This window comes from Adiantum capillus-veneris, chromosome 15, assembly GCF_014529385.1.
Source record: "Adiantum capillus-veneris isolate H3 chromosome 15, ASM1452938v2, whole genome shotgun sequence".
NCBI classification, from domain to species: Eukaryota; Viridiplantae; Streptophyta; class Polypodiopsida; order Polypodiales; family Pteridaceae; genus Adiantum; species Adiantum capillus-veneris.
Genome location: NC_140945.1, coordinates 84,010,252 through 84,025,851, shown reverse-complemented (window position 1 = coordinate 84,025,851; position 15,600 = coordinate 84,010,252). Strand labels below are relative to the sequence as shown.

The 15,600-nt window shown below is 44.1% G+C and overlaps 1 protein-coding gene and 1 pseudogene across 2 annotated transcripts in view; one reads left to right on the top strand and one right to left on the bottom strand.

Annotated features, from left to right (window-relative positions):
• The first annotated feature begins 233 nt into the window (after positions 1-233).
• On the top strand, positions 234-6,302 carry LOC147440986 (uncharacterized; annotated as a pseudogene).
• A 1,599-nt stretch (positions 6,303-7,901) lies between these two features.
• The window catches only part of LOC147440985 (FAD/NAD(P)-binding oxidoreductase family protein), a 189,514-nt gene continuing 181,815 nt past the window's right edge, over positions 7,902-15,600 (bottom strand). Inside the window, exon 17 of one of the 2 annotated variants that reach the window (XM_086482763.1) lies at positions 7,902-8,334. In XM_086482763.1, coding sequence (XP_086338889.1) covers positions 8,184-8,334 — 151 coding nt within the window. In that variant the 3' untranslated portion in view covers positions 7,902-8,183. The remainder of the gene's footprint in view (positions 8,335-15,600) is intronic. The other variant, XM_086482764.1, reaches the window with a different exon arrangement.

The following is a 15,600-nucleotide window of genomic DNA, read 5'->3' as shown; positions in this document are numbered from 1 at the left end:
GCAAACATTGTTCAAACTCACCTCTTGCAAATCTGATTTATGCAATTTCTTTTGCTAAAAATTTATGGTGATGTCCACTATTGCACTACTGGATGGTTACTAATGCATTAGTATAAATATATAGAAGATGTCTCATTGGATTTTCTAACAGCTTTTGACAGTAATCAATAAGTAGAAGCATTGACTCTTTCACATTGGATCGACCCATAAAGATAGCGAACACTTTTGGACTCGTTCACAACTAGACCAAGTGAATGTCACATCACATGGCTCATGACTACATAGGATCGAACTGTAGTGGAGGGACTGAAATGAAACATACAAGGTAGGGTTCTACCAAAAAGTCATTGTATCATAGAACAAACACACCCAACATGAGATGCAAAAACAATTTGGGGAGACTCAAGAAGGAAAACCAGAATGAAGATTTTTTGTCATGTTTTTTTCGACGCACCACAAGGCCACCCTAATACATGCAATACAAAGGGATAAGCATGGTCGCTATATTTGGATTAGAGTTGAGTTGCCGTCCTCTTTAAGGGCGATCCCTGCCTGCTTGCATGAGAAAACACTTCCCTTCACTCTCAACTCCGTCGAAGTTGGCAGAGTTAGTTTTCTACCCCCGCCTTGCTTAGCAACATCCTCTTTAAGAAGGTGTATCACTACAGAACTTGGAAAGTCGGTTGAGAGGAAGGACGTAGCGAAGGTCTATGCATGTCCGTACTCTCCTGCTGAGTAAGCTCTAGACTCCCCCTTGGGGGGAGCCCTCCATGTCTCTGCATGAAACATTAGCTAATGAAATGCCTGTGCATTCCCCCATGAGTACCTCTACAGCTATGGAAGGCTCCATTCCTGCTATACAGGGTATCATCAATCGTAACCAGGCGCAGTTAAGCCCTCTTGATGTCCATGGAGGCCTTCAGGGAGGCCCAGTTCTCACACAGTCTATACCTGCTCACTCAAGAAGCACTCCAAAAGAATCTGTCCGCCCTTTCATGAGGGGAAATGCTCTACACCCTCAGCAGTTCCTATCAAAATCAGGCGCCTCATTTGTGTTATGCTGATGCCATCAAAGGCCACCAGAAAGGTTTGATGATCCGCTATACCGACCAGCTGAGCAAGGTATGAGGTTTATGCCCTCTTTTATGATTAACAATGAATGGAAGGGGAATATTCCTGCTGGCATACATTTTCCCTCTGCCTCTAGAATTGTGGAAGCCGCTAAAGGTGGTCTGTCACCTTCCGGTATAAATGCCCCATCTCCTGTTGTCCCTGACAATGAGCAGCATCATCATGCTCCAGCTTATCATGTAGAAACCAACATTGAACCTATATGTGAAAACGAGGACTGTGTCACCATTAGTTAGAAGGAGCTGGACTCTTGGCATAACCAGCTTGTTGATAGGGTTGTGATAGGTCTGTGCCATGGCTCCAGACACTCCCTCGAAGTGCTCAAAAATTGGGTAGCTGTCAATTGGGAAAACAAAAATGTAGATTCAGTATTTACCCAATAATTATTATCTATTTTGCTTTGAGGATGCTAATAGCGCTCTACAGATCATAACCGAAGGTCAATGGCTCATTCGTAATACTCCAATTTCCTTTTTTAAGTGGTATAAGGGTTTTAACCCTAGAGGTGATAAGACCACTAAAGCACCTGTGTGGGTTGATTTCCCTGATCTACAAGTTGAATTCTACCCCTGGTTACGAAAAATTGGTTCTTATGTGGGCAAGGTCCTTGGACAGAAGGCCAGAGGGGGGATTAACCCCAAGTGGAACCCTCAACTTCTCATAGAAGTGGATCTATGCAGAGCTCCTAAGCTGTTGGTCCCTATCAAAGACAGTGAAGGATGTCTTCTCCATGAATAGAGAATTCTGTATAGAAATCTCCCTAACTCTTGCTTCCACTGTTTTCAGCAGGGTCATCTTATTAAAGACTGTCCTATCCTGGCTCAATCCAAAGTACCAAATCACTCTACTAAGGAGCACGAACCTACTCCTCAAAAGGCCTTTCAACCTGTTAATAGGAGAACCAATAATAGGATGCAAAAGAGGAGAGGGGTAATTCTACTAACTCTAACTACTTTGATGTTCTGTTGGAAGATGTTTTTGATCCCTATTCTGCCCAAGTGCATGCTGATGCTGATGGGGAAGGAAAGCCCTCTCAAGAAGAAGAAGATGGGACCAGTTCTCCCAAATGCCCTCAACCCCCACAGGTCCCTCCTATCAGTCCTAAGGACAGTGCAAGAGGTCTCTCTGAGTCAGACTTGTGATTTTGGTGAATATATTCGAAGTACAAGAGCTGGAAGCAAAAGATAGACTAGCAAAGGCTACCCTGGCCAACTCCCCAACTCCCTCAGTGGACATTGTCATGACTCAAGCTGAGGAAGAGTCTTTACCCAATCTACATATAATCAAAAGCAAGAGAAAGGTGGAGAAATCCAATGATCCCAATAGGGCTTCTGTATCTATGGTCAAACCTAAACAAAAGCAGTAAGAAATGATTTGTCCCAATCTTTCTGGTTTTTCCTTCAATTGTAAAGGGCTAACAGACCCTGCAAAAGCTATGGTTATCAAAAAATGGATGTAGGATCTGTCCCTTCATCTAGACTACATCTGTCTACAAGAAGTTAAATTCAAAGGTAAAGAGCTAGAGTTCAACCTAAACAGAATAGGCTCTGGTTTTCAATGGTATGCCACTAATCATTTTGCAGGCAGAGGTGGTGCTGTCATAGGTCTGTCTTGCAAATGGGCTAACTTGGTTACCAATGTGCAATACTCTAATAAAGGTTTTTGGGTGGCTCACTCTGGCTGATCCTATCAACTATACTATAGATAGTGTATATGCTCCCAACTTTGTGACAGAAAGATCTCAGTGCTGGCAAGAAATGAAAACTCTGTCAAAGAATGTGATACTGACAGGAGACTTCAACATGGTGGAACAAATTACTGACAGATCAAGGTCTTTGGGACATGTAATTTCTGGTAATGAAAAAATACATCGGTCTGATTTGACTGATTCCCTGAATTTACTAGATGTATATGAGGATGTTGGTTTTACTTGAAACAACAAACAGTCTGGGGAATGCTACAGGTCAGCCAGGCTAGACAGGGTGTACATGTCTGCAAATGTGCTTCAGGAACATTGGTTGGTTCAATGTAAGTTTGATTCTTCCATTCTGTATCTGATCACAAGCCTGTTCTGTTTGAACTATTGAAATCTGAGAACAATTTCAAATCTGGCTGGCCCCACCTAGAACGTGCTCTGTTTGACATAGGCTGCATTAAACATAAAGTTCAAGTCATCATGAAGGAGTCTTTTGCTCTCTACCCCTCTCCTGCTAAGGCTTGGGAGTTTGCTGTTAAGGATACATAGAGAGTCTTGACCACGTACAAGAAAATAGCTAAGGACATTAGGGCCCATAGAAGGATGATGATATCTAAGGAAATTCTTCAACTTGAAGAATCTCTCTTGTGCTGACCCTCCCTCTCCTAGGCTTTTGGATCTTAAGAGTGTCTCTCAAGCAGGAAGAGCTCCTTGATGCTAACAGTGCCCTTGCTTTCACTAGAGAATTCTGGCAGGAAAAGTAGACAGGCCCACTAAAGTATGTATAATCTGTTGAAAAAAATAAATCTAAGGATTTCATACCTTTGTTGAAAGAAAGAAAGTGATGGAAATCCTGCTAAGAATCACAAAGAAAATGTTTCTACAATCCATGAGTTCTTTGCTAATATCTTCTCTGGTCTTCCTAAGAGAAATAAAGAGATACAAGAGGCTAGGGCTTTTAAAGCCCAGTCCAGAAAGAAGACTGTTGCTACCCATTAGGCACACTTCTTGGACCAGCCTATCTCTCTTGAGGAAGTCAAAGAAACTATTAGCAACCTCAAGACTAGAAAAACCCTAGGAATTGATGGCCTACCTAATGAATTTTACATCCAATTCAAAGAGTTTATAGCACCTTATTTGATCTTAGTGTGGCAAGAAGCTGTTAGATTGGGGGCTCTTCCTGCTTTTGTCAACACTGGAGTTATCAAACTCATCCATAAAAAAGGAGATAGGGAGGACCTCAACAATTAAAGACCTATTTCCTGTCTGACTTCTATATATAAAGTTTTTCCCCTATCCTTAGCTAGGAGATTCAATCCCCTCATGAACCGCTTCATCCTTCAGGAGCAAAAGGGTTTTATTAAAGGAAGATTCATACTTGATGCTATCATCACTCTCTAGGAGGGCATGGAACATGCTATGGAAAATGATCAGGACTTCTTCTTTTTCAAAGTTGATTTTGACAAGGCCTATGACATAATGGATTGGGAGTTCATACTACAATCACTTTTTGATAGGGGGCTAGGCAAAGGATTTATTAAATTTGTACATGTGCCTTTTGGAAATGCTTATGCCAGAATTTCAGTTAATGGGGAATTGATTGATTTCATAAGATTGATGAGATCTATAAGGCAGGGTTGTCCTCTTGCACCTCTGCTTTTTGCCATAAGTTCAGATGCATTGGGATGGATTGTAAAGAGCAGAATGCAGGAAGGAAAATTGAAGGGTATTCAAATAGCTGGCTCCTCAAATGATTGCTGTTTGCTGATGACACTAATGCCCTTACTAATGCAGATTCTAAATCAGCAGAAATCTTCATGGATTGTCTAAGCACTTTTTGTCTTGCAAGTGGTTCCCAAATCAACCATCAGAAAACTGGATTCAAAGCCTCTAATGGGATTATACCCCCTTTTGTCAATGTAGCTGGATGCAATCTGATACCAGATGGGCAGATTTTCAGATTATTAGGAATACCCATGGGATTCAAAGTCACTATGGGACAAAGATGGGATTGGATTATGGCAAAGTTCAAAAGGAAGATATTTATGTGGCAAGCTCTTCAACCTTCTCTTGCCTCTAGAACTTTTGTACTGAATAAATTCTTGCTTCCTTCTTTAATTTATTTCATATCTTGCTGGAAGCCCACCTGTTCCCAGTTTAATCAAATAACTTCTCTGTCTAGAAGATTTCTTTGGGCAAAAACAGAGGATATCAATAAAATACCTAAGGTGGCTTGGAGCACCTGCTGCCTACACAAATCTAGAGGAGGTCTAGGCATATTGGATATGAATAGAATGGCTGTAAGGATGGCAGCTAAATGCATAGTCAGATCCATAGACAGCCAAGACTTCTGGGCCTGCTTGATAAGAAGAAATATTAAAATTTTTCATGTACAGGAGTACAAAGCTTGGAGGGAACTCTCTCTTTGGGATGTAATATCTTCTAACTGGAGCTTCAGACCGACAGGTTCTTTGCTTGTCATCAGACTGTGGGAGTCCTGGTTTAAAATCAAAAAGTCGTATCATTTCCCCCAACACTTTCTGACTGATTGTACTGTACTCTTATATGATTCAATATGGATGGGATAGTCTGCAAGTAAGTCTGGGAAGAATCTATCAATTAAAGCTCACAAGTGTTTCAAAGCAGGCATAAGAACATGGGGAGATATACAGGACAATGGGTATTGGCTTTCCCCCAACCAGTTATCTAACCGTTTTAATATCTCTGCTGGATGTCTTGCAGATTTGCTGAATAGATTAGAAGACCTGAAAACTCATCCCCAGAGTACAACAATACTCAGACATAGCAAGTCTTTAACTCTACAGCAGTGTGCTTGGAAGGCGTACAAGCTGTCCTCTGACATCCCAAATTTTGAGGAAAAGCTTAGACAAAAGCTGAACTTCAAATGGGGGCTGAAGTGGAGCTCAAAACAATGGATATATAGATTTAAATGCCTAAGGAGCTTTGCTATTCCAATCAAACACACTTTTCTTGCTTGGCTGATTCTACATCAGGGCATCTAGACTAGCCAGAGAGCACTCAAAGCTGGACTTGGGGATGGGAAGTGCCAGAGATGCAATTCCCCTGAAGATCTTCATCATATTTTTATTGGCTGTCCTTCCAATTCCTCCAAACTCCTAGCTCTAGATTTCAGTTGCAAAGAAGTTCATCCACACCAATTGTCATCTCAAGAATTATTAATAGGTGAATGTATTAGAATGGACATCCCTCTTTGGAATATATGGAGATTGACCTATCTTTGGTCTTGCTGGACTCAGATAGCAAGGAGGAGGACAACACCTCAAAGTTTGTCTATTAGCTGAAGAAAATTTCTACCTTTTGTCTGGACCAAATGAAGAATGTGGGTAATGGTCCTCTGTATCTCATTCAGAGAGATCACAAATGGCAGTCATGGAAAGACATTATGCTAGGAATCTATTCTAAGGAAAGGCTGGTTATGGCCTTTTCCTGTTTTGATTTGTAATTTTTCTTTTTTTGACTATGGGAAGCCTCTCTCCCCACCTGTGAGGCAATGTTGTAGTTGTTTTTCTTAAAACATTTCTTGTTCTATCCAAAAAAAAAAACATAGTCTTTTAAGCTTGTTGCAGTTACCAGCGCAAGACAAAATTGATGACGAGTGGTGGGGGTTCTACCCCAGCCGGGCGAATATGCTCTTACTTTGAAAATGCCAACCCAAAATCGCCTTGTGTGATCATGGATGATGATATTGAGTACATGAGATTGAGGGCGCTTACACATCGGCTGCCCAAACGTGGGCAGCAGGGTCGTGTGTGTGCGTGGAATACAAGAGGCGGAGTACGATTGGTTGCAGGTATACGGGGGTGGACAAGGTGCTGGGCAGCGGAGACCCCCTGTCCAAGCTTGGGCGGGGGCTGCGATCGGTTGATGATTGGCTGCACGCATGCCAGCATAGTCTTTGCACCATATGAGCAGCGAACGTGGTCTGTAACGCATGCGCGCCCATCCCAAAACATATTGGGCAGGCTTGTTTCGGTCTGTAAATGCTCTGATTGTTCCTACGACGTTAGAAACTTCTCTTCTTCTTCTTCTTCTCTCTCTCTCTCTCTCTCTCTTGAGGCTCCATCACTGGCAATTACACGAACGGAGATTAATAAAATCATCCGTCAGGATCATATACAGTTGGATACTAAGAGGACATGGGTAGACCCTACACAAGAATTGGGCACGAAGATGGCCGACTACAAAGAAAACTTCCTACAGCTATCTGAAGATGGATTTGTGATTCGCCCGAGCTACATGGATACCCACCTGTCTCATGGTTTGAGATGTGCTATTGGTCAGATTCGTACATCCTCACACCAACTGGAAATTGAATTTGGCAGATTTAGGGGAATCCCACTTGAGAGCAGAATTTGCAAGTTATGCGGAATGGAGCCAGAGACAGAATTACACTACATATGCCATTGCACCGTATACTATGAGATACGTGGGCGTTTCCATTGCCTATTTAAAGAAGGCTTTGGACCTCTAGATAGAGTCATGCAATACCAAGATCAAAGATGCTTAGGCTTCTACCTATTGGGAATACATCGGCACAGGGATAATCTAATGAGAAGACAAAGAGCACTACAGCCTCAGAGGCAGATCACAGATTTCTTCGGATCGAGAGAAGCACGAGTGGAAGGAGAAGCAAGCAGCCAGCACAAAGGAGTACCCTCATCCATACCAAAGGCACCCTCATTGACAGGGCGATTGAGCTTAGGAAATCAAGACAACCACGACCGAGATGCAGAAGCACACTTCATCGGAGGAGACTACAACAAAGGATTAGAAGCATTCTAGCCAGACACCCAGAATGCTCCTAAGAAGTTTATTTAATACTTTGTATTTAGTTTTTCACATTTGTTTTCACACTTGCACACTTTTCACACTTAGTACTTTAGTACTAAGGTACCCAGACTTTGTAACAGATTCAGTATTTGTTTGGTCTCATAGGTCATTCTGGCCTTTTTGAAGACGTTAATATAACATTTCATTTCATTTCTCTCTCTCTCTCTCTCTCTCTCTCAAACCCCACAAAACACTTACCAGCTGTACAACGACAAACAATAATAATACAATCAGTAGCAATAGGTGGTAAGGATGGGGAAGTCCAGACTCGAGGCACCTGCACTAATCTGCAGGGTGCTCTTTTGGCACCAAAGGATGCAGAGAGCCTATTCCTCTAGCATATTGCAACACACCACTGCATTCTATCAAATCCATCCCCATGAATATAAATTCTCTCTAAATTCTAGACAATCCCTTTGGAGTCCCTTAACAATAACTATCAACATTTATATATCATGAATTGTTTGAGATTTATATCAAGAGTTCAGAGACTTCTCCAAAAAGGGTTTTTTGTACTGATATCTTTAATGACCACCTGTGCACAATTTCGACCTGGCGCTCCAGTCACTCCACCTCCAGGGTGTGCACCAGCTCCACAAATGTAGAGGCCTTTGATGGGTGTTTCATATCCAGACCTGCATGTAATGTAAACATCACCTAATAAGCTCAATAGCAGGGCATGTCGTATGACACAATAGTGCGACGACAAACAAATACAAGAACTGAAAATAACAATGAAAGAACCCAAGACATAGTCACCCCTTCAGCTCTGGTTTTAGTAAAAAACATCTGAATCACTCCAAGAAAATTGTACATTTCTTGTGCAAGAGAGGCAAGAAATGCCGTTTCAGCTGGCCAAAACGGAACGCCATTTCATACCTGTTTCAATAATTCCAAAAAGGCGTACCTCTTTTACTATGAAAGCCTGTTCATTTGGTTGGGAGTGCATTTTTTCAAACCAGTATTTCTATGCCTGCAGTCGTGTGCCTAAGCTCTCTCTGTCTAAGGTTCACTACATGCACCTGAAGTGCTTTACCTTCACTTCTTGTGATTTCTGAAGGAGTTTTTATAGCTGGAATAGGCTCAAATTGAGTCATTGACTCTAGAGTCTTTGAGTTTCATTCCAGCACTTGCACACCTGCACTCTCCCTACACATTTTTTTTTCCTTTCATTAGTTGATAAAATTGTCCAATGGGCTACAACCTACCCTACTAGAGAGGGCTACATCAGAATGTGGGGAAACTCTGCCATGAAGAGGTAAGATATGTACAATGATGGCTAAACCAGGAAATGGGAACCACACTGGTGGGCTGTACTGCCATCTAGGCGTGCCATGAATCATGGTGAAGAAGAGCCCTGGTTGCCAAAATTGCAAGAAGGCCTCGCGGCCCTCCCGCATGCGGTTGGAGCTACCCAGAAGTCTCTCAAACTGGCCCTTGAGTGTATGGATCAGCTTCAGCCAAATGTCACGTACAATCTGCACCGGTGGGGCAGGTCGAGCCTCAAAGATGTGGAAGCAGCGGGCTCTCTAGATGAACCACAACGTCAAGCTGTAGATAAGCTCCCAACAACACTCTCTATCTCTGCTCCACTCCTAAGGAATAAGCTCTGTGGCGGGTTGGAGTGTAGGCCGGCCCTCTTGTATCACAATCATCGTACTGACTGAAAGCGAAGTGCTGGACCCATGAGTGTGGACCAAGCTACCGCACCCCAAGTGTACTCGCTGGCTGTAGAAAGTGTAGGCATCAACTGAAGAATCCAAAGCCAAACCTGCTGTGCCATGGGGCAGTCCCACACACTCCGTCCCCGGGTCTCAAGTGGATCATCACAAGTGGCACATATCGCCGAGAGGCACTGTGAACCAACCAACCCCTGACTACAGTAGCTCGATGGGCAACTAACCACTGGAACATGGTGACTCTCCTCACTTGTCTGCTGTCATGCAAGCGCTCCCAAAAACCTGCCAAGAACTAAACATAATTGATCCGCAATAGCAGGACGAGCCTCTCCCCGCGCTCTCAGTATGTAGCGACCCAGCTGAGCTGTGTATTGGAAGAAGGGGGTCCTCGGGGGATCGGCTGGAGTAAAAGGATCCCGCCAAAACCACTCCTCTGGGTCCCACTGCACTTGCTCTCCCTGCACAGTTGGAGCCTTGACACCTCCATTGTATCCGTGACTCTTGTGCTTGGCTACCTCAGAAAGTGTTAGCCTTTCTTACGGAGTAGAAGTCCTCCACCCCCGCTTACACTACCCCCTCTGGCATCTACCTCAACCAACTCCTCACCACCCCTATCACCTCCCCCAGTACACTTTCCACCAACTGTGTTACAACCGGCTCCTCAACAAGTCGCAATGGAGGAGCTAACAAGCATTCTCGCCAAGGTGAACATAAAGTTTCCGACTTTCAAGGGACTCTCCATAGAGGATGTAGATGACCATTCGAGGAGGTTTGGATCTCTCTACAAAGGTCATGGCCTCAACAGAGAAGATGCCTAACTAGTGCTCTTCTCGTCAACCTTGGATGGCTTAGCAGACAAACGGTACTATCAGTTTGCTGAGAACCACTTTACAAATTGGGCAACACTAAGACAATAGTTTTGTGAAGCCTTCACACTAGGCGATTTTCAAGAGGTGTTGGATGAGTTGGGGAACTTGCTACTCCAAGCTGATGAGACTTTCAAGAACAAAGCCCCTCGTTGCCAAGCTTCCCCAACAACTGGGAGAATTCATGGTCAAAAAGTGGGTGGAGAAGGCTCTCCCCAAGACTTCTCAACAGAAGCTACGGGGGACAATCCAACCTGAAGCAACTCTAGAAGAGTTTTTTCGCTACCACTACCAGGATAGAAGGGGCAAGGAAGCTATTCAAGGAAAGTGTATCTGACCCCTTGATTTCTTTACGTAGGGAACTCGAGACACTGAAATTACAATGAGCTCTTCAAGAGGAGAGTTCCTTCTCTCGTCGACAGGAGAAGTCCCCACATCAGAAAGCTTTAGACCAGATCAAGCGAGAGCTAGAAGAGCTCAAGGCTCAAAGGAGTCTTAAGCCCGTGGTCTGGTGTAGCTCATGTCGCTCTCCAAGACATCCTCCACATGAATGCCCGCTTCGGGCTTACTGCCACTTTTGTGAGAAGCCCGAACATGAAGACAAAGATTGTTACTATCTGAACGGATTGCTGCAATTACAACAAAGCCTCGAACCTACTCTTCAACAAGGGTTGGCACCTACCTCCAACATGGTTTCCCCCTATGGCCATCCAAATCACATGCCCCCTTTGCTGACTACCCCTCCTATGCATGGTACTTTTCCATCTAAGAGTTTTTATCATGCTAACACTCCGTTAGCTCCGCAAATCTTACACACGTCGGCGTCCACTTTCATGCACCAGGACCAGACCTTGAGACCACTTCGCCCCCCGTCTCGCCCATCCAATTGACCCATTTTGTGCTACAAATGCGGGAAATATGGGCACTACCAGAGTAAATGTCCTCTTCCCAAAGGGTCCCCCCTCCTTGCCAACATTGCCTAGATACCAAGGATCACTACATTAAGGACTGTCCAAAGCAACACACTTCTACATCTTCAAGCCCAAGTCAAAGCCCACCAAAATTCACATATCCAAAGATTAATCTAATCACAGTTAGCACCATCCCTCAGCCGCCACCTTCTACCCATGTGGTTGCAACTCAAAACAAGTTGCAATAAGTAGAGGAGCCTGCTGATGTTCTCACTAGGGCACAGAGGGCAGTTTTTGGCCTCCGTCCTCCAGCGAGTTCCACTCTTCCATCACCTATCTCACTGGTGAATAATAGCTGACAAGCCATCCATTAGTGCTTCGGCCGACCAAAAGACAGTCTATTCCTTGGGCATAGTGGACAAGTGCCTCTACACGTACAAGACTTCACCTTCATCTTGGATTTTGTTGTGGTTCGCCATTCCCAGGTCGAGGGCGGCTTCCCCTTGCTCATTGGCAGACCGTGGCTACGGCACACCAACACGCTACATGATTGGGAAATGATGCGATGTGGATTCATATTCGTGGATCTCCATTGAAATGAAGGGGGGATGAATCCAATGGTGCATCATAGTTCTCTCTCAGTAGAGTCCAACCCCGGAGTGGAACAACCTCCTCCACCTAACGGGCCAGAAAAAGACCGGCTTGAGTGGTTGGAAGCTACCGAGTCTATGCCTTGTTACGTGGTCTCTATTTAGTCATTGCCTAAGGATAGTAGATACCCCATCTTCCAATGTCCATAAGGTAACTACCCCCACTTTGCCCTAGCTAGGAAACAGGCGTGGAGGTCATACAAGCTAACGACTCAGAAGCTCCTACAATAGAAGCCCTTGGGCTTGGTGAGCCTATAAAGGACCATAGAGAGGAAATAAATCTCCTTTACATGAATTCGCCCAAACCCCAACCCCCTCTCTATCTAACTCTTTGACCAAGGCAAAGCTCACCTCACTTTTTGATGAATTAGCCTTCGATGAGGTTGGCTACAAAAAGCATATGCCGATTTCAATATAGATCAAACACTAGCTCATGATGTCTCTATGCTCCAAGAAGCGGTGTCATCTTCATCTACAGAGAGACAACCTCACCGATAACCCCTGCTGACCTAGTAAAGGAAGTCAAACTAGGTGATTCTGACAACCCTCAGCCCATTCTTTTGACCGTATGGCTATGGGATCATCTCGTGCTACTAGACCAAGTAATTTCTTTTATGCACCCTTTCAAGGATGTTTTTGCCTGATCTTACCAAGATTGGGAAGGGATCCCACTAGAGCTAGGAGTCCACACTATCCCTCTAGTCAATGGTGCAACTCTGAAAACCCTCAGCCCATTCTTTTGTCCGTATGGCTATGGGATCATCCTGTGCTACTAGACCAAGTAATTTCTTTAATGCACTCTTTCAAGGATGTTTTTTCTTGGTCTTACCACGATTGGGAAGGGATCCCACCAGAGCTAGGAGTCCACACTATCCCTCTCGTCACAGGTGGGACTAAACCAGTTAGAGGCCGAGCTTACAAGCTCAATCTGAACAATGCAGAACCTATCAAACTAGAGCTAGAGAAGATGCAAGGAGACTGGAGCAAGTATCATCGTGACTGTGGAGTACTTCGAGTGGATGTCACGAATGGTCATAGCCCCAAAGAAGCAGTTCAATAAAATCTGTCACATAGTGATGACGTGGCATGACCACCCGGACAAGGGAATTGACAAAATGAAAGTTATAGGTTGGAATTGTTCCAACTTATGGGGTACCTGCCGACGGGGCCCTAGACACAAGACAATTTAAAATAAAAGTTTGCATGAAGACCACTGACGTGGCTGGCTGTTAAGGACATCTGCAATTTTTGTTGACTGCTGACATGGAAGGCTATACAGATGCCTGCGATTTGCGGCGGAATTTCCGCTGGACTGCGCTGCAGCTTTTGGGACCAGATGCTTTTGAGACTTCAAGCTTTTCATGTTTTGGTTTTGGGGCTCTGCTTTTGGGGTATCCCTTGTAAGAATAAAAGAGCCTTGGGGCCTCACGTTGTACTCGTACTGTTGTTTTGCCAGGGTTTACGACTATACAGAGCATCTGAACGCAGTCTGAGAGCATAGCACCCTTGGGAGTTGTACCTTGTTGAGATCAATAAATAAAGAAATACCAAAAGGGGCGCCAGTCTTTGGGGAAAATGCTTCTGGGCGGAACTCCGCCGTGCCATGTCGACCTTCTCTCTCTCTCTCTCTCTCTCTCTCTCTCTCTCTCTCTACTTCCCTCCCAAATTGTCTACACATTGTATAGCTCAGTTCACACGTTTCACGCCTCTCGCCTTTCACACCTATCCGCTTAGTTTAGGATTCCGTAGTATTTATATCTTGTTATCCCTAGTCTAGTTTAATTTATTTTGTTAATCTGACTTGATATCAGATACACCGCATTGTAACATCCTGGTTTCATAGGTCACTTTGGCCTTTTGAAGACGTTAATATAACATTTCATGTCATTTCTCTCTCTCTCTCTCTCTCTCTCTCTCTCTCTCTCAAAGTTCAATGAATTTGATGAGATTCACTCTCGATGGCAAGAGGCCATTCATTCTCCTCTCAGGTCGGAAGGAAAGCTATAAGGACAGATAAGTGCAGAAAAGCGGAAGCTACACTCGCAGAAAGAGCCGGACAGAGCTCTTGACTAGAAGACAAGCCAGAGAGTTCCAAAGCAGCCGAAGAGCACAGAAGAAACAGAAAGATGAAAGCAAGACTAGTACCAGACTGTGTGGGGACCGACCCTGATCAGATGGATAAAAGTACTGAGCTTTGCAGAGCGTGAGGCATAGTATGAGACCAAGACACCCTTATTTTCTTTGATGGAGGAGCCAAGGCCAGCTTTATCTCAACCGAATTGGCGACTCGACTTGGAATTACTCTTGAGGAAATGGGACCACATGCCGAGACTGTTCTAGCGGCACCCGGACGCGATGTTGCCATTACACCTGTCATTGGCAAACTACGTTTGTATTGTCAAGGGTATTTAGGGTACGAGGACTTCTACATTATACCTTTGGAAGGGTGTGATGTCCTCCTAGGAATCCCTTGGTTCCACCAGACAGTGCCATGGTTGATTATAGGGCAAGGAAGGCCATCTTGAAGAATGAGAAGGGCAAAAAGATTGTACTTGATGTAAAACTGAAGGACAAGTCCGTCCCACTTGTATGAGCTTCAACCGTTTTCAAATTAATGAAATCCAATCTCTTTGAAAAAAATCGAATGACAATCAAAGGTCAAATATGTCAGACCTCGAAAAGAAACAACAAGATTTTCTTCAAGCTCACGTTGATTGTTATCTACTCCATGATCATTGATTTGATTCCCAGTGGTACACCACCAAACTCGCCACCTTACAGAGTTAGCCGAGCCCAAAAGGAAGAAATAATGAACCACGTAAAGAACTTCTTGAGAAGGGTCTCATCCAACCTAGCACTTCACCTTTTTGTTCACCTGTGTTGCTGATATTAAAGAAAGATGGATCTTGGAGAATGTGCATTGATTATAGAGCTCTCAATAAAATCACCATCAAGGACAGATTCCCTATCCAAGGATCGATGATATACTCGACAAACTTTAGGGGTCTACTTGCTTTAGCAGATTCGATTTGAAGAGTGGATATCATCATATCCGAATTGCTCCTAGAGACGTCTACAAAAAAGCTTTCAGGACTACTTTTGGTTTGTACGAATATTTGGTGACGCCCTTTGGCCTCACGAATGCTCCGCCTAAATTCAACCGCATGATGGAAAGGATTTTCAAAGAGTACCAATCATTTGTGGGCACTTTCTTTGACGACATTATCATTTTCTCCAAGAGTGAGGCAGAGCACCGACACCATCTGTTACAAGTTTTCCAAGCACTGCGGCAACATAAGTTGGTTGTAGAAGTGAAAAAGAGTGAGTTCTTCTTGCCAGAGATACACTTTTTTTGGGACACATCGTCTCAGCAGAAGGTGTAAAGATGGACCTGGCCAAAGTTGAGACCATTCGTGATTGGCAACATTTGAAAAATGAAGTTCGAAGATTTTTGGGTTTGTGCTCATACTATCGGCGGTTCATTCGAAAATCTGTAGAGATCGCTTCTCCTTTGTATGTGTTGACTCAGAAACGGGTTCCTTTTACTATTGTGATGCATGTGGTCGCACTTTGGGAGCAGTCTTGAGCAAGAAGACCAAGGAGTTCAAGAAAGGGGGTCAATCCATAAGGTTTGAGACATTTTTAGCCATCGAGCCCTTGAGTTTGTACAACATTTTGACGTCACCTTCTCTGGAGGTCGGTTCACAAAACACTCCAAGGTGCAAAGGGCGCCATCTTACTTGAAAGGAACTGCACAAACATGGTGGTCTCTCTATTGTTATGCAAAGAAGCACC